Source organism: Drosophila sechellia, chromosome 2R, assembly GCF_004382195.2.
Source record: "Drosophila sechellia strain sech25 chromosome 2R, ASM438219v1, whole genome shotgun sequence".
NCBI classification, from domain to species: Eukaryota; Metazoa; Arthropoda; class Insecta; order Diptera; family Drosophilidae; genus Drosophila; species Drosophila sechellia.
Window position 1 is genome coordinate 19,649,606 of NC_045950.1, and position 23,313 is coordinate 19,672,918.

Consider the following 23,313-nt stretch of genomic DNA (forward strand, 5'->3'; position numbering starts at 1 on the left):
GGCTGGAGGCACGAAGATGCGTGACGAGCGGCACTCGACTTATGTACCATTTGGCACACTTGAGAGTTTTTAGTTCGGTTTCGGCAGAATTGATAGATACACGCAGCTCGCACCGCGCACACCACAGCCGTATATGTAGATATAGATACACACACACAGCCACACGCACTGGCACACGGACACAGCGATTTCGTCCCGCTTTCTGGCCAAAGCAACCGCCTTTGGCTTTGGCTTTAGCTTTAGCTTTGGCCCACATCGTGTCTATCTAGTGCCATCGGGCATCGGTTAAAGCCAGAAGCTGAACCGCAATCACAATCGCGGCCAGCACGCTTTTCCAGTGGGAAAACATTTCGGCAGTGAATGCACGTTGATTTTTTATCGGTCCGCTATCCGCAATCCCCAATCCGCAATTGTGATTTGTGCTTTAACCCACAAACTGTCCACCGAACTGGAGTGAACGGAGGTCGTCGCACAGTTGCAGTGTTTTCCGGGAAGGTGGCCTCTAATCCTAGGCTCTGTTGGGCAGGTAAACCAATACCCCACATTCAACTTAAAGCTGTGTACATTCCGGCCAGAGAAGTGCCATGAAATGGCTCCAATTTAAGAACAAATAATGGTGGCCGACGGCTTGTGGCGCCCAAGCCCTCATCCTTTTTGTGGTTCCAGGCTAATTGATAGTGGTGTCTGCAGTCGACCGATAGAGGCACTTGGCCTGGTCAAACACAAATGCAATTACAATTACCCAAAGAACAAAAACAGGCAGCAAAAATCCCATTGCTCATATAAGCTCATCAAGAAGTGCTCATGTGTACGTGCGCTCGCTACGTGTGTGTGTGTGCGTTTGTGTTTGTGTGTTGGTGTGTTGGTGTGCCTTTGCCGGGGGCTCAATCTCTATAAAGCTGGATTCTGGTTGCGTGCAGACTCCATCTGGAGTGTAAGCACTTGCCGGGGGCTCGGCGAACGAAGGAAAAGCCGTTAATGTAACGGCCACAACTGCGATCCTTCGTCCTGTCAATTTGCCTGGGCAGCTCCTGGATGGCAGCTCTTCAGCTGGAAAATCCCACCTCCCATATCCCATATTTGCTGGCTGCGAGCGAAAAGTAGTGGAGTAGTGACTCACAGGTTCGCGATTTATTTGGGTCACCTTATAGTACGATGCCATAAATGATTCATTGGCTTCCGTTATTATTATTTTAGTCCAGTCAGTCGTAATCCGCAATGTTCTGCGGACAATTGTTCGAGGCTTAATTATGTTTTAATTTCAGTCATTAAAAGATTCGGATTCGCAGAGTGTAGCTCCCTAGCTTGCAGTGTTGTTACTTGATGAGTAAGTCCTCAATCAATGCGAAAACAAAACGAAGTTATCTTTTATTTTTTACTTAGTGTGTGATATAGAACATTACTAATATACAAATGAGTTAAGCAAAGTTCTTTCCATGTGCGCCGTATATTATTCACTTTCTTTTAAAAGAATTTCTGAATAATGTTTAAATAATATATCCTTTTAAGACATCTGAAAGCTTATTTTGACTTCAAGATACATTTGTTGCTGTAGTTAACTCAGTTAACACAGTTTTCCCCACTGTTAAGTTATAAGAGTACTAACTTGTTTACTCTCTCAAAGTTAAACTTAATAACAGCGGCTAATCATACAGTTATTACTTTACAAGCAAAGCTTTTCTTAAAGCTCTTCGCGCTCCGCGCTCACCGGCTCTCTCCGCGATTCTTCGCCTGTGTAGCTACTTCAGATTCTTTCGGAGCCAAGTGCAGATACAGATACTCGCGATCGTCGCTCGTCGCTCGCATTCGGCATTCGGACTCGCATTCGGATTCGGATTCGAACTCGTACTGGCACTCGCACGAATTTGTATCTCAGAGATTGTTTTAGTTTTAGTTTTCTTCCCCGCGATTCTTCTGTGTGTTCGCGTTCTTCTGGCCTGCCATTGCCATTGTTTCTGCTTCTGCTTCTGTTTCTGCTGAATTTCGTATCGTAGCGTATCGCTGAGCGAGAAATCAGTTTGACGTTTTGCTTTGACAAGCAACCGTCGTCGATCGGAGATCGTGAATAGCGGACAGCGGACGGCGGATTGCGGATCGCGACGCGGATCGCGGCTGAATCTCGTGAATCGAAATCTTGGGCGTTCCACTCTCCACTCTCCACTCCATTCGCCGCCGGCCGCCCCGAGCAGAGTTCTGAATTCTGTAGGAGTAGTATACCACCCAAGAGCACACGTTGCACCACCCGCTGACCGCCGAAAATTCGGTTATCTCCGTGGCCGCAATAATCGACAATCATATTCCCGATTTGTGATCAATATACATGTAGCGAGTGTGTGTGTGTGTGTGGTGTGTGCTGTGCTGTGTGCCATATATCGGGGGTGCGTGTGTGCCGTTCAGATTGAGTGTTGGCAGTAAATGTGAGCCAATTGTATCTCTCAGATACAGATACGTTGGCGGTAGGAGCGTTATCGGCGCTAGTGCTGCCGCTGCCATAGCCGCAATAGCTCCTACTACTGTCGTGACCGCGCCATTGTTATTATTTTTAATGCATTGAATTTGAGTTTGCAGCTTACAACTCGCCGTGTGGATACGAGTGTATGTAGTTAGCTATGTGTATACATACATATTTTGCAATATCTTGTGCGTCAACGGCAGCAGCAACAGCAACAACATCCGTTCTATGAACGTGACCCCCGCGCATTAAAATAAATTCTAATTTGTGGAAGAAAGAGCAGCGAAATGTTTTGTTATTGCGAAGAAGTCCTCGTGTGTGTGCGGCAATATTTATTATGAGAGTGCGTGTGTGTGTGTGTGCGTACTCCTGACCACCCTGCCCACTCTGCCCACTCTGTGCTCATGTGTATTTGTTTAATTTATATCTAGAGTCTAGAGTCTGATATAAATATTAAAATAAGTATAAGAAGCGGCGCACAGCTACGCCCGCCCGCCTATGTGCATAAAATACCACAAGCAACAGGCGGCCAAGCAACAACTACCAGCTGAACGACAAATTTTTGGTTTCGGTACGTCAACAGATAATGTATTGTATATGTACGGCGGGGTTGGACATACTACACACTACTACATTTTGGGCTGCGATTCGCCCAATTTGCGGCCCTCCTCTGCCAGGCAGATACGAATCGCTGGGTGGGTGGCTTCGTTGGTTGACCAGCTCCCAAGGAGCACATGTATCCTTAAGAAACACGAGCCAAAGCTGTGGCTATACAGAGCCACCTTGGCGGCGGTGGCAACGTACGCCGTTCGTCCTCGAAAAAGATCGTAAAATCGAATGAAACGAAACGAAATGAAATGGAATGAAGCGAATAAAAGCGAATATTTTCATGCAACTGGCGTCGCAGTTTTCAGTTTAACTAGCCCACCTGACCGCCGCCGCCGCCGAGTGACTTCTTATAGGCGCGACGCAGGCACATAAAAAGCGCTTGAAATTGGTGAGCAATGATGCCCATACTGGTCATAAACAATGGGAAAAATATCATTCCGTACTTATAAACAGGCGGCGATAAGTTTGCAAACTGCGTTCGCATTTCGCCATTCGTGTTTTGCATTTTGCATTTCGCATTGCGCCGCTGGCCAAAAATGTGGCAGTGGCTTCTATTTAGTCTCTATTTCGGCCACATCCCGCGTGGACTGGCCCATTTCGTCGATTATCTAATGGCTCCCAACGATATGAGCATGATTATGAGCATGGGTGTGTGTGCGGTTTCAGTACGTTTTCACTATCTATGCGATAGGCTGTCGCCCAATCAGTTGGCTGGCTTAATAAATCCCGATTTTAACTGTTTATTAAAATGGATTGTTATTGTTGTGGCGTTGGCGAGGTGCTTTCGCAGCTATTGTTAACAGCAAATAAATCCGGGCTGCTCGCGTGCATACTGATTGGGAGTTTCCAGAGGGGCTCCACATTCCATCCGCCCGCCGCTCGACTGTTTACTATGACTGGGGTTATGCAATGCACTCCCACTTCCACCTCCACTCCCATCCCCCACTTCAGTCAGCCGTAAACCCAAAGTGCCATGGTGTCTGCAGTTCGTCCAACTTTATGCTCAATGTGCCATTTCATTGTATCTGCATCTATGCATCTGTGCATCTGTGTATCTGTGTATCTGTGCATTGCATTTGCATTTGCATTGTCAACTGGGGCAATCATCTCCGGCATAGCGCCCTCTCGTTCGCTTACGAGCACGCCGTCCCTGTCTAATCTTCCAGGTTGCGACACTTATTCCCTGCTCTCCCATTCCTCCATTTTGTTATATCTCACTTGAGATCGGCATTTGAAATGCAAATTCAGTCCCCATAGACATTGTAAGCAGTCGCAGATACATATAGGTCCTCCACACACACACGCGTGCATCTCGGAGTGTTCTTTCATGTTCGTTATTAATTAGTGGCGGTCCAAACATTCCGCCTGTAAGCGATTAGTAGCTGTTCCATTGTGAAGCCCCAAGGTCCGCGATCGCCAACGAATCTCGAGGATGCCATGGCCATGTAGCTACATACATATCTGACACTTGTGACGCACGTTCTGTACATGAAATTCGTCGAGAGACCACCCTCAAGGTTTTCCATCATTGGAGGACACATACGAGATAATAATGGGCCATCAAATTGTATATGGACTGCCCCTTTGGGCGGGGAGATCCATATTTGCAACACGTTTTCTTCGTTGCCACACTTTTTAATTGGTTTTTCAGAACTTTTTCGATTGGAGCTTCAGGGATTACGCAGAATTATAGTTCGTGATCAATTTATATATAGCAGGTACACTCAACCTACAAAAAAAACAATTTAAGAGTCAAGATTGTATTTCTCGTTGTCGCATTGCGTAATTAACTCCTAACTGTTTTTCTAGTCGTTAATTTGAGAAAAGTGTCTTGAAATATGGCAGGCCGTAAACTTAAATACTCCATTTCAACACCTGACTTCGAGTCAAATTAGGCACTTGTAATGGATCTCGAGTCGAGTCGCGTCAAGTGCACACATCGAGTGGCCGATACATTATTCGGCACTTGGATACACATAGTTGTCGATCGGATTCCAAATCCAATTCCGATTCGGATCCGTGTGTGCATGCGATGTAAACAGAAAGCCGAAGCCAAGCGATCCGCAGCTGCAAAGTATCAGCGTGCAAAAACTATTAGATACAAATTCGCCAGAATGCGAATCCGAATGCGAATCCGAATGCGAGTGCGAGTGCGCCATGCTCCATGTTCATCATCTTTTTTGGTCTCGGCCAGCTTTTTCGTATATGGCCCGGCTTCGGCTGCCAAATACCTACGTTCTTGAGTACATATCGGTAATCAGTAGGAAATTCTATTAGGGGCTCTCGCACTCGCACACAGGCGTCCTGATGATGCTATTATCCGAGTGCCCACAAGCACCTGCATACTAATAGCTCCGAGCTGGGGCCAAGCATCCGTGACTGGCTGCATCTAATGAGTTGACGCTGCCGTCGACGTCGGGGACCGCTAATAGAATTTGGCACTCCTTGGCACTCGAGCTTTTAGTTGCATACCGAGAGGCGCCGCCGCACAGGAGCTCGAGGCCCCGATAAAGTGCACAGCAAGGCACAGCCTGGCAACGGGGCGGCTGAGCAATGCCAAGCCCCACTCGTCCCGGGGCGGAGGTAAACAAATTATGCTACGTTCACGGCGTTCGTTATTTATTTGAAAACCTAAATGAGCCTGAGTGTACGGCGAAAGCCATTACTTGTTCATTTTAATATGGTCGGGCTAAAAATAATTTGTTTAAATCAACAAACAAACCATAGACTGATGTGTACGCGGAGCTGATTCTCGACATCTCTATTGTAGTTTACACATTGCTAGAAATGTGGATGAGTTTGCTTGGAGCGGCATCGGATGCTGCACGGAGAAAAATGTAGGAGCAACTTAGCTCAAGATAGGCGTGACCTTAGCTGGCAAACTAATTTGGACCTTACTTTGAGAGCAAGGTCACACTGCACCTAGATTAAAGGGCCTGAGTTTGGCATGAAATCATTTAATCATTTAAAATGCAAAGCAACATTTTCTCTTACATTAAAAATTCCAAATAGATGACCAATTTTAGTGATATATCTCTCTCTGTACTCATGTTGCCGTTCCTCTTCCTCCCCTCGCCTGTCTTCCTGTTGGTGTCTTCTGTTGTGACGCCTTTTGTCTTTGGCCCCAACAATGCAAACGGATTCAGACAGTGGGACGACAACAAGTGTCCTTATGGATGTGAATGTGTTTATGTACGAATGCAGATGAAAGACAGCCTTTCGCTTTAGCAAGTCAATCAACGTCGCCGGGGATAAGGACTATCTTTTCCCGGCGAGTCCCCTTCGAATTGTTTTTCCTGCCCCAGAGAAGCGACATAAGACATTTCACTCGCAGACTTGATCTGTCGAGGCGTAGGGCTCCAATTGCCACTTGAAGTGGGTACGACTTTTGGTGACTAATCTGAACTGGGCTCGCTGGGTTCCCGTGCTCCGTGCTCCGTACTCCCAACTCCGTATCAGTTGATTTGCTTCTTTCGCTTTCGTTGGGGGTTTTATCTAAATATTTAAAATTGGCTAGCAGACACGAGCCAGCGACATAGGGTTTTTCTATTTGCCCCAAGATAAAGCCGACTGACAGCCGGAATGGGAACAACAGGGCGACATCGACATCGACATCCCCATCCACAACCCCATTCCCATCCCCCCATCCCCATTCCCACCGATGTCAGAGATATGTACCCGGCGCTGTATTATATATGACACCCACAAATCCCCACAAGTCAATTGCTTGATACGTGCCTCCGAGGGTTCAGACTATCAGGTTTCGTCAACTTTTCGGGACGCGAACTTAATATGGCAGACAGGAGTCGTTGGCGAATGGAAAACGCAAATATAGCTCCGACTGGGCATTTTTCATATGCAGCGAGCTGGTCACGTTCAAGGGCCCCTGTTTTATTATTTTCTTCGTTTTATTTTCGTATTTTTCTCGCCTTGGCTCCAATAATCATTGCCAATATTTGGGCTTTTATGAATTTATAACAATCGCCAAGAGTTTTTGACAATTGTGCGGGTGCTCTGCCCATATTCGATGAGAGTTTCAATGAAACTGCGACACGAACTGGCTTTCGTAATCGAGTTAAAATACCAGATATGCACTGCAGCGCGCATTTATCACTCTGGCTTATCAATGTCAATTAAACTAGTTTAACTAATTAAGCTGGGGATTATCAAAAAAGAGGAACGGGAAGGTCCAATGTTAATGTAGGTCAGTGCGCACTAGGCAGCTGAATATATAAAAGTTAGGGATTGGGGGGATAGCTGACAAATCTAGTTACAGAAAAGGAGGTTCCATTAATGAGGCGCTTTTTAGGGCTTAATACGCTCAAGTTGAAGTGCAAGGTTTACATAAACACGGTTATTTTAGAGCCTTCCATTATATTGTTTATATTTAAGACGGGCTGTTTAATATTTAAACAGAAAACTAATTAGCTAGGAAACAGCGGGTAATAAAGTTATATAAAATGTCTTGTTTGCTTGATTGCCTTTTTAATGGATTTAAGACCTTTAGCGGACTTACGAAAGCAATTCAATCTAACATGCAAATCTGTGAACAAGCCCATTGCACTCGCCTGGTATTCCAATTAACCAACACCCACTTCGCTCTTCCCTCTTGCAGTTTTCCGGATCATGTGACCAGTATCTCCGCTGGCCATCAGTCAATCAATCAGCAGCAGACCGCAGCCCAAAAATGTTTCAATTATGTTATCGCCAGCAACAACGACATCGTCCAGAATCGAAAGCATCGAACCAGAGCAGCAGCAACCACAAGAAGGCAGCCGCACTGCCCAGGACGAAGGAGTAAGCCGTGCAATCCCGCAAAGGCCAAATCCGGATACGGAACCGGAACTCACTGCAAAACCGAAATCACAAGGCAACCAAGAGCAATTTAGCATAGTAACCGCAACGCAATCAGCCAGGCCAGGATCAGAAGCAGGACTTCTTAGCCATGGGCTGTTCTCCGAGTACTCTGCCCCCCGCCCCTTCCGCTGGTCAGACCGGCGAACGAGGATCCCTGCCGCTGGACGCCTCTGAAAAGGACGAGAGCCGCCTCTTCTGCATCAAGCTCCGGCGCAGCCGCCTGCGCCGCTGCAGCTGTGGGGGCGTGACCTTGCAGCCCCCCAGCGACGGGAACGGCAGCACGGCCGGAGACAACCTGTGCGGCCAGGTGCTCCTCAATCCGCTGCAGACCAAGAGCGAGGCCGACTACGAAAAGGTAACCCAATGCGCTCGGCCAGAGCCCCCGTACTCCCGGTGTTCACTTCTTGTCTTCCACCAGCTGAGCACCGGCAAAAAGGACTCGATTGTGACGGTGGCCGCCCTGGGCAACTTCACACACAGCGTGGTGCGACGGGCCACTGGAAGTAAGTAGAGACTAACTAACGCTAAGAGCTGCCCATAGTGGTAAGCTGATATGGAAGGGGCAACATCCTTTCATGCGCCGAAATAATCCGCCGCCTTGGTTCTCAAGAAGGGAACAGAAATAGTTTGAGAAGAATTTTTAAAAGGTTGAATAATTTAATCATGGCAATTTGAAAATTCCTTGGATGATCCACTGAAGTCTTCGATGGGTTAGGTTGCACTTTTGTAAAATCGATAAAACACCTCAACGCTTGCAACAATTAGTCTCAAATCATTAGAGCGCTTTGATATCATTTCTCTGCGTGTTTTTTGATATATGATACCTTGGCAGCATCATTTCCCTCCGTAATACCCTCTAATGCGAGGAGTCGTTTACCTTCAACACTCAATAGAGAGGCTATCAAAGTAGATAAGGGCTGCGATTGAGGAAATCAGCTTGGGCTTCTGCTTCTGGTTCTGATTCTTCTAATCTGAAGTGAGCCTACTCCACCGTCAAGAGGTTCCGCTCTGCAGTTTGATAGTACTCGTAGTAGTGCTTATCAATGGGAATCTCAGAAGCAGTTGCACGTTTCCTTTTCTTCAGATTTTCTGATGATTTACGATGCTCCAATCTACTCAAGTGGCTGTCATAACTAATGCTAGATATAAGTGGATTAAGATTGATTAGTAAATATTTGGTATTAGTGTTCTCTTTGACCTCTAATTTGTATGCAAAATTAGGACTAACATGACTTTATCATGGCATGTGCTTTAAGTTCAAATGTAGGGTATCAGAAGTGCTGTGCAAGCTAACAGCTCATCCAGGTAACTCGATGCCTGACTCGTAAGAGTCAGCTGGCGCTTGTCGGGGATCCAAAGCGCAGCTGTTTTGTGTCGCCGTCCAATTAACAGATTCCCGCTCTCCGCCCCACTCTCACTCTCTCTCTCTCTCTCTCTCCGTGCCGTGCCCAGAGAGCGCGTGAGCATCGGTGAAACTTGATCGTGCTCAGCAAACGGATCGGGATCGGGATTGGGGTGGGAGAATCGGAGAGCCGGAGAGCGAGCTTCGATTGTCAAAGCAAAGCTCGCTCTTTCCGAGTGGCCGCAACAGCTGCTCCCCAGTTGCGGAGTCAGTTGCTGTAGATTCTTTCGCCGCGATGGTTGCTCGGACGCAGTTGCAGTCGACGTCGCCGCAACATACATATGTGAATCGCAGTGCCCGTGCCATATAGAATCGGAATCGGCGGCTATATAGCCAGTGCAGAAGTAAGGCGCTTGATGCAAGTGCCAAATAAATAGAAGAAGAGACTGCCAGCTGCAAACTGGTCGCCACGAATCGCCATCTAATGCAGCTGGAGTCGCTTGAATTTGGCCAAGTCGTGGCTACGGCGCACAACATATATAACATATAACCCAGGGCCAACCAGTCGTCGATCCAAAGCGATTGCAATTAAAAACGCATAGAGCCGACTGAAAATCATGTACGCGCTGAAATTCGTTGGCTGCATTCGGCCGAGGTGGAAAAAAACAGCTTAGCGTGCTCTAAAATACAACAAAAGTGTGCATAGCCGCGCACGAATATAAAAAAAGTGTTAAAAATCAAAACAAACTTCACAACTAAGTGTGCCAACAACCGCGGCAGAAACAGCAAGTGTAGCGAGTAGCGATCTCTGGATAGACTTGGTCGGAGACCACCACATACGCAGATAGCCAGCTACGCAGATTCAGCCTCCAGCCTCGAACCTCCCCCAATCCAGAGCCCCATTTTTGACCCATTGATGGGTGTAGGTTGCCCGAATAACGCCCTGTGAAAAGGCCTCAATTAATATGCAAAAATTCACATGACAATATCTGGTTTTCTGCCAGTCGCGCACAGCAGCCGTATAAGAACAGAAGGAGAGCGAGATCGTCATCGCAGTACGACGAACTCGCACTTCTCTTTCTGAATCTGAATCTGAATCTGAATCTGAATCCGAATTGGAATCCGAATACGCATCTCAGTGCGAGTCCGATTCCGAACCCGAGCCCCCGTAAACAATGGATCGCACACGGAATGGCGCCAAAACATCAATCACAGCCAAAGAAAACAAACCGAACGAACGTCGACTCGACGCTACTCGATTCATTATAGGCGGCTAATCCCACGCGTCAAAGTTCTGCAGTTTATCAGCGTTCCCCATAAAATGGGAAATTGAGCGATGACGCCCGCGTAGTCGTAGTCACCGCGACTTTTGCGATTCTCGCAGGTCTTACACAAATTACGTATAGTTTAGCCGCCACGTGAAGGTATAGCAGGTCGATTAGATTACCGCCCCGAATAGAGAGTACTCCCTATCAATATGGGTTTCCCATTACCATATCCGCTCCTCTTGCGGCCATATGTCCAGTAGTCCAGCAGGCGGCTATCGCTGAGTTAAGAAGATCGGCCCAGATAGGCCCGGCTGCCCGATTCGATACCGACTTCGACCCAGGGCCACTCGGCCATCCAGCCATCCAGCCAACCAGCCAGTTTAGCCCCCAGATGTAGATTGTGCACGCGTTGCGGCCTATCTGTAACTGTATCTGTATCTGGCCGTTTTGGTATCTGCATCTGGGCAAGAGTACCTGTATCCGAACCTGTGCCGTATCTCGACGCACACAGCCTAAACATCTGAATACTATGAGCAAACTTGCCTGATATTATCTTATCACAAATTAATTGGTCGCCATGACAACGGCCCAAGGCGCAAAAGGCCCCGAAACCGAGGGCCCAATGCGATTCGGCCAGCGGGACTGATCGGGAGCCCCTGCTAATCCGCTCATAGAATTTGAGTTGAATTCGCCAGTGCTTCTGGTTGCGATGGCATTGCACCTGCCTTTATAACGCTAAGCGCCTTATAAGCGCACCCAAAAGTATCTCACGGATTGCCAACAGACCGTTAGCTTTTGCCGCAGCGCACATTCGCAGTCACCATCGCCATCGCCGTCGCCATCGCAGTCGCCAGCGCCATCATCGCAGTCGCAGTCGGTGCTCGCAGTCCACTGCCTCTGGCAGTTTGAAAATCCGTGCGAGAATTATCATCTGGCAAACAGTTCTTCATACCGGATTAGAACGGACGTTTCGCCCAGTCCGGCTCGCGTTTAATTCCATTTTCCATATTTTTTGGTAGCTGCGCCAGTTTGATTCAGGGTTTATCCCCCGCAATTTCGCCACTCGATCGCGTGTGGAAGTGAAAAAGTAGTGTTGCTCTCGGGCGGAAAAAGTAGATGCGCCCGCGATTCCCGCCGCTCTGTGTGTGACCCTGTACTCTGTACTATGATTAGGAGTGCGAGCCCGGGCAGTAAGTAACTTAGAGCACCAAGTACGCACTACGTGGAGCTGGGTCCAGTTTTTGAGGTGCTCCCGAAATTCAGAGACGTCAGCGGCTGCTGGCCGCCTTTTATCTAAACAATTTATCGATTTTCGCTTAGATTACACCACCACCCCCATTCCGCTCCACTTTACTCCCCGGCTGCTCCGAAAAATAACACCAACGATAAGATACACCCGACCCATTTGAATAAGGGCAAACATACTGTCCCCACGGATCCCGTCCGCTCGTGGGTACGGGCATGGGCATGGGTATGGGTACAGCTATAGCTATAGGTATGCGTATGTACTGGGCACAGAGAACCGTACTCCCCACTTTCCGTACTTTCCCCGGCTAGTTTTTGTTTATGCCCCATTCCGGCGGCTATTTATATTAAGAGCGCTGTGCTGTGCCGTGCGCCGTATCTGCTGGGCTGTGCGTATGTAGTGGTGTGCATGTGGGGCAGTTTATCATTACGCACTAATTGTGTGAAATCAATGCCGCAGCCAGATAAACAAACTGTTGCACATAAATGACAATTAGCATAATGCCACGAAAGTAATGCGAATTTGTGTGACTTCATTTGCAAAACACCAAGAAAAGCAGTAGTGCCAAGCGAGGAATAAATAAATAACGACGAGCACAACAGCACAAACAATGATAATTTCCAGCCAGCCGAATTTGGCTGGATCGGCGACGACCACGACCACCACCACCATCACCAGTGCCCATGTGAGCCAGGAGGGTTCCATGCCACTGCCGCTGCCCGTTCCCGTTACCATTCCCCTGCCCATCGCCGGCACTTGCAACTGCGGGGCAGTGGGCGTGGGAATGGGAATGGCCCTGGGGGCCAGACAGTGCCCATCTCCAGCCGTGGATCCGACGACAGCCACGGCCACACCCACGACCACGACACCAGGCAGAGATTCATTAACGCGTCCGGCCTCCGAGTCCGAGCTGAATGTGGGTAAGGTTCCTCCGCCGCCGCCTCCACTCTGCTGGGGTCAAAGTGGAGTTTGATGATGCGGTCAACATGCGTGTCCACTGGGGAGTGACTTGGGCTGCCCGAAATGATGATGATGGTGCCCTCCTGCCAAGGGGTCTTGGCAATTAAAAATCAGCATGAAAGTTTCTTCATCAACTTTTCATCCTTAGTAAATGTTGCCAGCTAGGCGAATTGCCACCAGCTTGTGCAGAAATTTAAAACTTTAGGCAACGGAGTATTATGTGAAAAGTTATGATCGCATTCCCCAGAAGCAACTGCATGAAAATTATGCATTCAAGAGGTGGAAAACATTGAAAAGACGAGTGCTCAGTCCGCAGAGCAAATTTGGATTAGTGAAAATTAAATAGAGTAGAGGAGGAAACATAATTAATTAAAGCACAATCCACTAAACGTAGCTTAGTTGCAAAATGAGTGCTTAGCAGAAAATTCCTTTTTAATAATTACGTTCACCAAAAATAATCTCGCAAGTGAATGACTGGGTATTGTGTGTACTGAAGGCTTCAATTGGCAATATAAGCTTTAAAATGTCGCAACACAAGTATTGTAAATAATTTAAATAATGCATACTTAACAAGAAAGCAGCCTGCAATGTGGATACTCCTTATCAACTCGAAAAGCCCCCAGAACAAGACCCAAATGCCTTGTTGATAACTTTAATTTGCTTGCAGGGAATCCGCACAAAAGCCACGAACAAATTTCGTTACACAGAAAGTTTGTTTGGTCAATCATTTGGGGTCTTAAAAATTGTTTGGGCCTAAGCATACATAACTTGCGAGAAGCCGCAGAATTTTAATTTCCCCCAAACTTTGGCCAGGCAACTTTGCCTGCAGAATGCCTGCGAAGGTATGCCGGGCTCCAAAGCTCCAATATGGATTGAAATTCCCTACTTAAATATGTACACAAACTTTAATGCGCTGGGAATTATTGAAGGTTGAACAGGTCGATCAATTGGATTGCAAGTTTATTTTTCTTCTGCTTCGCCGAGGCAGCCTCATGTCCTCATGGCATCCTTTTCGCAGGATTCTTGTTTAGTTTGCTCGCCGCAGCATAAAGCAGCATAAAGTGGGTTGTTGAAGGCCCGACCTGTTTCTCATTAAGTGAAATACAATTTGTGCGGCTTAGTTCCTCGGGGGATCCCCCGTTCGGTTGACAGATAGAAAGCCCAGGCTCGAGCACCGCCCCCAAGGACCTTTGTACCCTTTCGCCGGCACTCACACACACACACACACTCGTGCGTGTGCCCGTTTATAAAGTGTTTCTGAAATGCCAACGTTTATAATTAAATAAAACGTGCAACAAGAGGAATTAATGTGCGTGCGTGTCCCTGTCAAAGTGTTGGTAACTGAGTGGTTGCTTATGTGTGTGTGTGTGAGTGTGAGTGAGTGAGTATGTTTGTGTGTGGTGACCATTCATTGTGATTGTGGTCGTGCTGTCGACAGCCCCCAAGTATGCAGCGATTGCCAGCCCCGAAACGCTCGGAAACGTAGCATACTTTTCAGGGAATTTTCCTCGCCTCCTAACGCTTTTCCCCTCTTCTTCCGATTTCCCACAAACGCAGGCACAGGCACATCGGGCACCAGTTCATCCGGCGGGAACAGCCGTCCAGGTCACCGCAAGTCATCACTAGCCCTCGCCCTCACCCCGGAAGATGAGCCGATGGACGTCTACCAGGTGAGTCTGCCAATTCATACTGTGACCATTCAGTGGGGTGGTGGGTGGTCGAGCGATCTGAGCCACATGGCTGTTACGTCTTTTGATAAGGTATCTTATCACGGGCAACACAGTTTATATGGCAGCGGGCCGAGCGGAGAGCGTTGCGCTTTTCGGTTTACATTCCGCTTTAAATAGCCGCTCACCCACACCAGTGACGCGCGGCGTGTGTGTGTGGCTTGCCTATAAACAATACGCTACCAGAGAAATCAAATCAATTAACATTGAAGGTGGGAAATCAAAAGGCAAAGAAAGAGATTATACCCCGATCGACGCGACTCAGTTCATTCCGTTTCAGTTCGGCGTTTGAGCGTCGCGAAGTCGCTTACTTTCGACCACGAAACCTGTGAATTATTCAGAACTGATTCCGCATTGAATCACCGATCGAGATACAGACAGCCGCAGATAGAGATACAAATACAGATACTGATACAGATACAGATACCGATCTAGATAGAGACTGAGATCGAGATTGTCGCATTAGAGGACGGCGTGGAAAAGTTGGAAATGCCACTCGCGACGCGCCGCGTTTCTGTTCCCATTCGTATGTTCGCGGAGCTTATGCAAACAACTTGTTATTGATCTAAGACATTGGACCTCAAGTGGCGAGTGTAATTGTTTCGTCGCTGTCATTGTTATTGCGCTACGCATTGCTTCGCCCCACTCTCTGCGAGTGGCCAGTGGTCGTGGTCGAGTGTTGGTTTATAATTAGCAGAATGCGCAACTGCTTGCCAAAATTCAGCAAAGTCTTTCGCCGCAAGTCCTCCGCGAAGTCCTCCTCTTCGTCGGCCGGCCGAGAGAATCCGTCGAACGAGCCGGACTCTGATACGGAGCCGTATGCCATAGCCATCGCGGCTATATCCGATCGGAGTGGAGATAACCGTAATGAAAGACCAAGACCGCTGCCAGATGACGATAGCATTCGCAGCCGGCTGATAAGCGCTGCTCATTTGGATTTGGATTTGGGTTTGGAATTGGACTCGAATTCAACGGCAGTGACGACCAACGGAGGCCTTCGGCCAAAGAGCGAGGGTTCCTGCCCGGAAATGAAAGTGGAAACGATTTCGGCGGCCACGTCTCCGCCTCCGCCGCGGCCTCTGCATGGCACTCCAGGTCCAGTGACCATTTCCCTGCCATTTGTGGGACGGAATTCGAGTAAAACGCCCGAGGAAATGGAGCTGGAATACGAGGCGAATGTGGAGGCCGAAAGTCGTGACATAATGACCCCCCTGCGCCGCAACACAAGGCCGCTGAGCGTGTCCTTCGGCGGAGGAGGAGGAGGAGGAGTCGGAGGAGGGCGCAATGCACTGCAGCCGGAAATAGTCGAGGCCATACGCAGCCTGGACGTCCCGGCCCTCCGCTTGAACAATCTGAGCTTCGACGGGAGCACAGACCAGAAGGGGGAAAGGAGTCGTGCAGAGGAGGAGCCCCTGACACCGGACCACGACCATGAGGACTCGGTGGTCCTTCGGCGCAAGGTCATCTGCCTGGAGCGCAAGGCACACAGTCTGTACGAGCGCCGATTGCCCAGGGTGCCGAAACTCCACCTCCTGGTGGCTGGCAAGAAGAATCCGCCGACGGAGGAGGAGGAGTTCCGCACTTTCCAGGTAGCTTCCAGCACTCAGCTTTCGCAGGACCAACTTTTCCGCTCGGCATTGGCATTGGCATTGGCATGGCCATCAATCTGCCGCCTTAGCCGCGTCTTATGCCGTGTTGTGATACATTTCCGATTACATTTTCATTCCTCTGATTGACACTGAGCCCAGCCCACCTTCGGCGGATTTAATGTGCTCGTATTATAAATCTGCAGCGCACGGGCGTGCCACACATAAGTCAGAATCAGCAGCGAGCAATTTTATTTTAATTTATCATCATTTAAGCCTCCTGGCTGGGGGATACATGTAGATACAGATATATATGTATAGGGATACAGATACACAGATACGTCTGTACATACGCAATGGGAAGCCGGGTTAAGCCCTCTTATTTTGATGGCAAAGCCGGAGGAGCTGCAGATTTATATTAAATTTTACACGTTGTCTCACCTGTTCTGACACCAGCACCCCCACTCTCGTTTCCTCCCTTCTCTTTTCATGTCCTGATGCAGCGAAATCTCATGGACCTGAAGTATCCAACCGTGCTACCACCGAATCCCCCACTTAAGGTAAGCCCTCCTCGGACCACCTTGAACATGGGGCAATTCAATCAGTGCAATGGCTTTGACCCGCCCTTAGGCCCTCCTGGTTTTCCACAAGTCGGACAGCATCTGCGAGGCGATCACCGCGGCGTGCCAGCGCCACCAGCTGGACGTCACGCTGGTCAAGTCCAAGGAGGAGGCCCTGGACACCCTGCAGAAGTCGTACGCCACCGCCCAGTGCTACCACCTAATCATAATTGATGCGCGCTCTTTCAAGAACCTGGATGCGGAGCACATTGCGAGGTAGGTAGTGATAATGCTAGTGGTTGGGGCAGTAAGTGCCAGATGTGAAATGGGTTTCGGGTCGAGTTTGGTCTCGGGCTTGGGCTTGGGTTGGCCACCAAACTTCTCGAAACTTTTCCATTTTCATAAACTTTTCACTTTGCTATAAAACTTGGCGTCTCCTCTTTTCGGTGGCTGCCGTCCCCACAGAACCATTCGTCACACACACGGCCACCATTTAACGACAATAATTGCAGTCTGCAAGAAGAGGTGAGTTCAGTGCTCAGTAGTTGGGCGCCAATTTCCACTAACGACTTGCGACTTACGCCCGACTACTTTTGCAGTTTCTTCGAAAAGGATGATGTGCTAATTGCTCTATTGGACGCTGGCGTTAATAGAGTAAGTTTCCGTTAATTGCCCCATCGGAGGAAGGGCTCTGGTCGGGGGAAACGGCAACGGCAACAGCAACAGAAACCGAAACAGATGCTACAATGCCACCTTGTGTCTTGTGTATTCACAGTGCGTAGCGGAGACGACCAACCTGGCCATGTGCAGTGTGGAACTGAAGCAGATACTGCACTCCATCATCCGGCCGCACAATGTCATGTCCACTCAACAGGTAATCTAGTTAATGCCCCACCGTCACTCGGCCATTCGCTTCTGCAAATTAATTCAATTAAAGGGAAGCGTGCAAGCGCTGTCCTGCAGGCCAATGAAATTGTAAACCCGCTCTGTATGTACTCCCAATCCCTCTTCATCCCCAGGCCCTCTACACGGCTCTGCACCGGCTAAAGGAGGTGGTGCTCATCACGGACGACTTGCTGCGGATTCAGTACGCGAACCGTGCCACCGAGAGGCTGCTCAACATGCGGCTGGTAAGTGGGTCTGCGTGGGCGGGTGGATTGTTTGCGATTGCGGCATTAATGAGATTTCCGCGTTGGACAACAGGACGAGATCATTAGCAAGCAGCTGGAGGACATATTTGTGTCGGACCTCTCCACCATCAGCGAGCAGTGCAAGAACATCAAGGAGTTCGATGGCATCCTGACCGTGCGTCGCAAGAGCCAGGAGGGCATACCCATGCACGTGCGCGTCGTGCCGGTGGCCTGCATAGGCAGGTGAGTGACCAATCGTCCGCCGATCCCCCGCTATCGAGCGAGTCTAATTGGCAATTTTGTACCAACAGCGCCCCCACGCACCTGATTTTCAACTTTGATGTGCCCGGCGGGCAGATGGACTTCATAGCCACGCTGCCGCAGCCCAAAGAGGCGCCTCGGGGCTCCCTGCACTCGGTGCGGCGCTGCAGCTTTGATGTCCGCTCCATCGCCTCGGACGGACTGCGGAGGACGAGCTTGGCCAAGCTGACGTCGCTGCCACTGGAGGCACCCATCACTAAAGTATGACTCCGCTTCCGCACTTGGGTTGTGGCTGCAGCACGTTGCAACTTTGGGAGGGCTTTTGGGATTGCCTAAATTGCTAAATTGTCGTCCGTGCCTGTGCCGTGTGCCGTGTGCCCCTGTCCGTCCGTGCTCCGTCTGTGTGTGTGTGTCCTGGTGACCAGGTGTCCTGTCATGCCCCGCAGCATATGCAGCAATAGCAACGGCAGCAGCAGCAGCAACTGCAGCAGCGACAGCAATAACATTAGCAACAATATTTGCACAAGCACATCCACACAGACCATCCACACCCGCACCCCCGACACAGGCACCGACACACACTGAAATCCGAAGGCAAATGCATTTACCGGATTGGAGTAGTGCTGACTTTGACCATCGGTGTTTCGTGCTTCTACATACATACGAATCGAAAGGGTTTAAAGCACAGCTTTGTGATAAGTGGCGCCCAACCAGGGAACTTAGTAACAAATGGCGCCCAACCAGGGACTTTTCGCTGGTGTAGCCTGAAATTAAAGACTTGCAAGCAGGAAGCACACTCCAAGCTATACAAATGTATTTGACGTACATAAAAGAACCGACAATGGGTCATTTTAACCCACATTGCCCCACTGTTCACCCATTTGAGCTCCTAATTTGTCACAACTTAATGCCTACTAATCCCAAATTCAACAGTAACAGCACATCTAAGCCACCATGTTCTTACATTGATTCTCTTTTTATCTCTTAATTGTTATGTTCTCTTTTTACTTTTATGTTTTGTGTACTCGAACAATGAACCAACTCATAAAAAATATTACAAATAATGTACCAAACTGTTCGTTCGCACGTTCGCTCGCTCGCTCGAATTGCTCGCTGTGCGTCGCTAACCAAAATAAAAAAAAAACCAAAAAAATAAATGTACAAAACTCAAAACCAACAAACACAACCGAAAATACCAAAATCAAATCGAAACAAAATCAAACCAAACGCAACCACTGCGCACTCGCACATTAGATAATCAATTTACTATCACAAGTACAGGAGAATTGTTCGGCCGATGAGGCGCGTCTCATAGACAAGGTCTTGGAGTTCCTGAAGCGCGAGGGACTCTACAGTCCGCAGATGAAGGAGATACGAACGGACGATCCCATAGCCACCGATCTAATCGGTGCCCTGCTAACAGTAGGTCCAAACCCTCCTGCCCATGGGATGCATCTAACTCGAATTGGCTTTTCCAGGGTCCCAGCGTGTACTCATCGCGCCGCAGCTCGAATGACTCCATCATACGCACTGGCAGCTCCACGAGAACTGCCGCCATTGTGCCCGCCAAAATGAAGGTGAGTGGTCAGATCAGGGTTCTTTTATCATATGTCATATGTACAAAGTACACTGTCTTGCAGTCCAACCCCATTATCATGGAACTACTTGACGAATCTCTCAGCTGGGACTTTGATATTTTCAAATTGGAGGAGATCACCGACTACCACCCGCTGCTCTACCTGGGCATGGAGATGTTCCGTCGCTTCGACGTCTTTGCCACCCTGAACATCGATGAAAACGTGTGCAAGGCGTGGTTGGCAGTGATTGAAGCCCACTACCGCAAGAGCAACACATATCACAACAGCACCCATGCCGCGGATGTGATGCAGGTGCGTTGCTCAAAGCTAATCCTTGCCTTAACAATCTCACAACATTCGTATTTCACCACAGGCCACTGGCGCATTTATCACCCAACTAACCAACAAGGATATGCTGGTGATGGATCGCATGGAGGAGGCGACTGCCTTGATCGCCGCCGCCGCCCACGACGTGGATCATCCTGGTCGCTCATCCGCCTTCTTGTGCAACTCCAACGACGCCCTGGCCGTTCTATACAATGATCTGACAGTGCTGGAGAACCATCACGCGGCAATAACCTTTAAACTGACACTGGGTGAGTGTCCTCCCAAATCAGTTAAACTCACTGGAACTCATGTTATGTGTGCCCATACTTCCAGGCGACGACAAGATCAACATTTTCAAGAACCTGGACAAGGAGACATACAAGTCGGCCCGCAGCACCATCATCGACATGATCCTGGCCACCGAGATGACCCGCCACTTTGAGCACCTGGCCAAGTTCGTGAGCGTCTTTGGCGGCGAGGAGCCGCGTGATGTAAGTCACCATATAAAACACCTTAGGAAATCAGTTAGTAAATGTTTTCTATCACCAGCACAACCCCCAGACGGATGAGGAGACGTCCATACTCATGCGTCGCATGCTGATCAAGGTGGCCGATGTGAGCAATCCCGCCAGGCCGATGCAGTTTTGCATCGAGTGGGCCCGCCGCATAGCCGAGGAGTACTTCATGCAGACGGACGAGGAGAAGCAGCGCCACCTGCCCATCGTGATGCCGATGTTCGATCGGGCCACCTGCAGCATACCAAAGAGCCAGATCGGCTTCATCGAATACATCATACAGGACATGATGCACGCCTGGGAGAGTGAGTTCCACGGGGCAGATCCTGCAGAGCAGTAACTAATGGCTTACGTCCTTTGCAGGCTTCATCGACATGCCGCAGCTGATCACCTACATGCAGATCAACTACTCGCAGTGGAAGAAGTACGACGAGCAGGGCGTCAACACGCTGGCGGAGATCATGGCCAAGCAGCCACCGGTGGGCAAGATGGCGAACTCCAAATAGCATACGGCCTTCCGGAGATTGTTCTCGGGTCTACTGAAGCCTCTGCCGGCCCAGGCGCCAGGTACCTCCACGATTGGCGAGAACGAGATGGAGGACGTGCTCTAGTGACGGCGTCGAAGGTCCTGCGACGTCTGACTCCGGACCCGCAGTCTCTCGGCCTAATCCTCCCACTGAAGTCGCAGCTCATCACGGCTTGAAGCCCACCCGAGTCCACCCGCTCCCCGGACTGCCCCACACTTATCTCTGAACGGACCAACGGACTGGGGGCGGGGTCCCGGAGTGGGCGGCTGGCTGGCTTACGAAGTGGTGCCCTGAGCGGTGTCACAAATGCGGTATCATGCAAAGCAAAACTAACTAAGGCAAACAAGTAAACAATTATTGGGCTGGACTCAAAATTAAATGTTTAAGATGATGCATCACAAGAAGCGAACTTTCTATTTCTATATAAATATATATACCATGTGAGTCTGTGTGTGCGTGAGTGTGTATGTCCCTCCATCCCCATATAAATGTGTATGTGTTTAGGCTAACGAAAGCAGACTTGCAAACTAGCATGCTGTGCTAGCAAGCTAGCAAGCTGGCAAGAAGTCCCACAACCTATTGACCAGATCATATGGCGTGCGCTCCACTGTACCTGGCAACGGTATAATGTATAACAGTATAACGGTTTTGGCGACCGTATAGCGGTACTACCGACCCAAGTGTTACAAGCATGTAGTTCTCTCCCATCATGAAGACAATCTCTGTTAAATACTGCGAGGCCAAGTAAATATAGTTTAACTGCTGTCCAAGTCAGGTTCGCAATCGGATTCGGATTTGGATTTGGATTCGGGTTCGGAACGAGTACGAGGCCATAGCATAGATGAAGACTATACATATATACATATGCACATGCGGGCGAGATCGCGGCAAGCACTATACATACATATATACTACTATCACTAGCGACTAGCTGACCGGCTAACTAGCTAACAACTACAAGTAAAACTGAAACAAACTAATTCGAATCCACTCTTGAGACATATGAAATCCTATGGGGCCCCTTTTACTACATAATTATCTAGTTACCTACTTTCCTAACTGAAGAAAAACGCGAAACGATGAGCTATCCTAACTAATACTATTAATGTTGTTTAGCTTTCTAAGCATACGGTATGAGAAATCAAACTAAACGCAAATGTTTACCAATTAAGTGAAATCCTTTTTGAAATCTTTTTATCTAATTGACTGAACAAATTACATATACATATATAAACCAGATCTATTAATACGAGTTGATAATACGTTCTTGTTATAACTAAAATGAAGAGATGAAATGGAAAAGCAAAATAATATATACAATATACATATAGTATATACAATTTATACAACTTTTACGAAGCATATTATATATATTTATATATGTCATACGATATCGGCATTCATTCACAGAGTTACAGTAATTTGTATGTGTTACCAGGTGTTAATCCGTGCTTCAGAATGTTTTGATAGAAGTTATATACACGTATACAAGTCCCTCTGTCGACCTCCTGAGCTGGAAACCCCCACCCACATCCAGTCTGCTCCACCCGACCAAAACTGACCACCCACCAGCCCACATTTTCCTATCCCACACGTTCGTATCACTATCACTACTGATCGCATTAGGTCGGAAAAATCAAACTGAGCGATAGGAGAATATAAATGTATTTGCATATTCAATGTTGTTAATATGTGTGTGTTTCAAATTGAATGTATTGGATTAATCGCGTAAGTTACAAGAGCGCAAAAGTTGAATAAATAAAGCAAAAGCTGCTAGTAAAGGCGAAAACAATTTACACGTTATGAAGAATATATGTATACATATAATATTTATAGATACGGTACTACTACATGTTTCACAACACAAAAATGATAAATCTTTACATACAACTATGTATATTTGTTACTACATCTGTTTGCTCCTTGCAGGTTAAGGATTATAAATGTTAAGATTTAGTCAAATTTATTGTAAAACCAAACACAACAAAAAGCAAAAACAAACACAAACAAGAAACAAAGCAAAACGCAAATAATACAAATAAAAATCCAGCAAAATGAAAATTATCTACAAAAGCCGACGATCAAGAAAGCGCTCAAATCATCGGGTATTATCGGGTCAAGGTTGTTGGCCAATTTGGCCCGTTCTAGACCAATTCAAGACCAATTCTATAACTGCCGAACAGCTCCATTAGTATTTCATTCACTCCGTCAATAATAATGATCTATTCATTTGGTGCGAGCCCCACCCTCTGTGAATGCAAACAACCTGTTATCCGCAGCTAATGGCTGGCATTCTTCCAACTCGACGGCTGCCCAAAAGCGTCTTCTTAATTTCACCTGGCCGCCGCGATCGAAAGGTAAACAATGAG

General features: G+C 48.2%; 1 protein-coding gene across 7 annotated transcripts; it reads left to right on the forward strand.

Moving 5' to 3' along the window:
• The first annotated feature begins 503 nt into the window (after window positions 1-503).
• Window positions 504-22,633, forward strand: LOC6615750 (high affinity cAMP-specific and IBMX-insensitive 3',5'-cyclic phosphodiesterase 8). 7 transcript variants are annotated; one of them, XM_032714447.1, is made up of 20 exons: window positions 2,013-2,202; window positions 2,884-3,023; window positions 7,677-8,273; window positions 8,337-8,421; window positions 14,292-14,404; window positions 16,551-16,607; window positions 16,678-16,883; window positions 17,073-17,132; window positions 17,207-17,261; window positions 17,383-17,481; window positions 17,627-17,737; window positions 17,811-17,980; window positions 18,049-18,259; window positions 19,253-19,420; window positions 19,477-19,575; window positions 19,639-19,887; window positions 19,949-20,171; window positions 20,236-20,393; window positions 20,452-20,722; window positions 20,781-22,633. In XM_032714447.1, the coding sequence occupies exons 3-20, from the start codon at window positions 8,007-8,009 to the stop codon at window positions 20,921-20,923; spliced, it is 2,745 nt and encodes a 914-aa protein (XP_032570338.1). In that variant the 5' UTR covers window positions 2,013-2,202; window positions 2,884-3,023; window positions 7,677-8,006; the 3' UTR covers window positions 20,924-22,633. The 7 variants fall into 7 exon arrangements, with proteins under 7 accessions (XP_002040121.1, XP_032570339.1, XP_032570338.1 ...); XM_002040085.2 differs by lacking the exons at window positions 2,013-2,202; window positions 2,884-3,023 and adding an exon at window positions 504-526; XM_032714448.1 differs by having other exon boundaries at window positions 2,011-3,023; window positions 19,280-19,420.
• Window positions 22,634-23,313: the final 680 nt, after the last annotated feature.

Excerpts from the sequence above, each read along its gene's own strand:
- LOC6615750 (XM_032714445.1), top strand. The coding sequence starts at position 15,160 with ATGCGCAACTGCTTGCCAAAATTCAGCAAAGTCTTTCGCCGCAAGTCC. Across the intron at positions 17,482-17,626 it reads ATGTCATGTCCACTCAACAG|GCCCTCTACACGGCTCTGCA; the intron begins GTAATCTAGTTA and ends CTTCATCCCCAG. Across the intron at positions 19,421-19,476 it reads TAATCGGTGCCCTGCTAACA|GGTCCCAGCGTGTACTCATC; the intron begins GTAGGTCCAAAC and ends TGGCTTTTCCAG.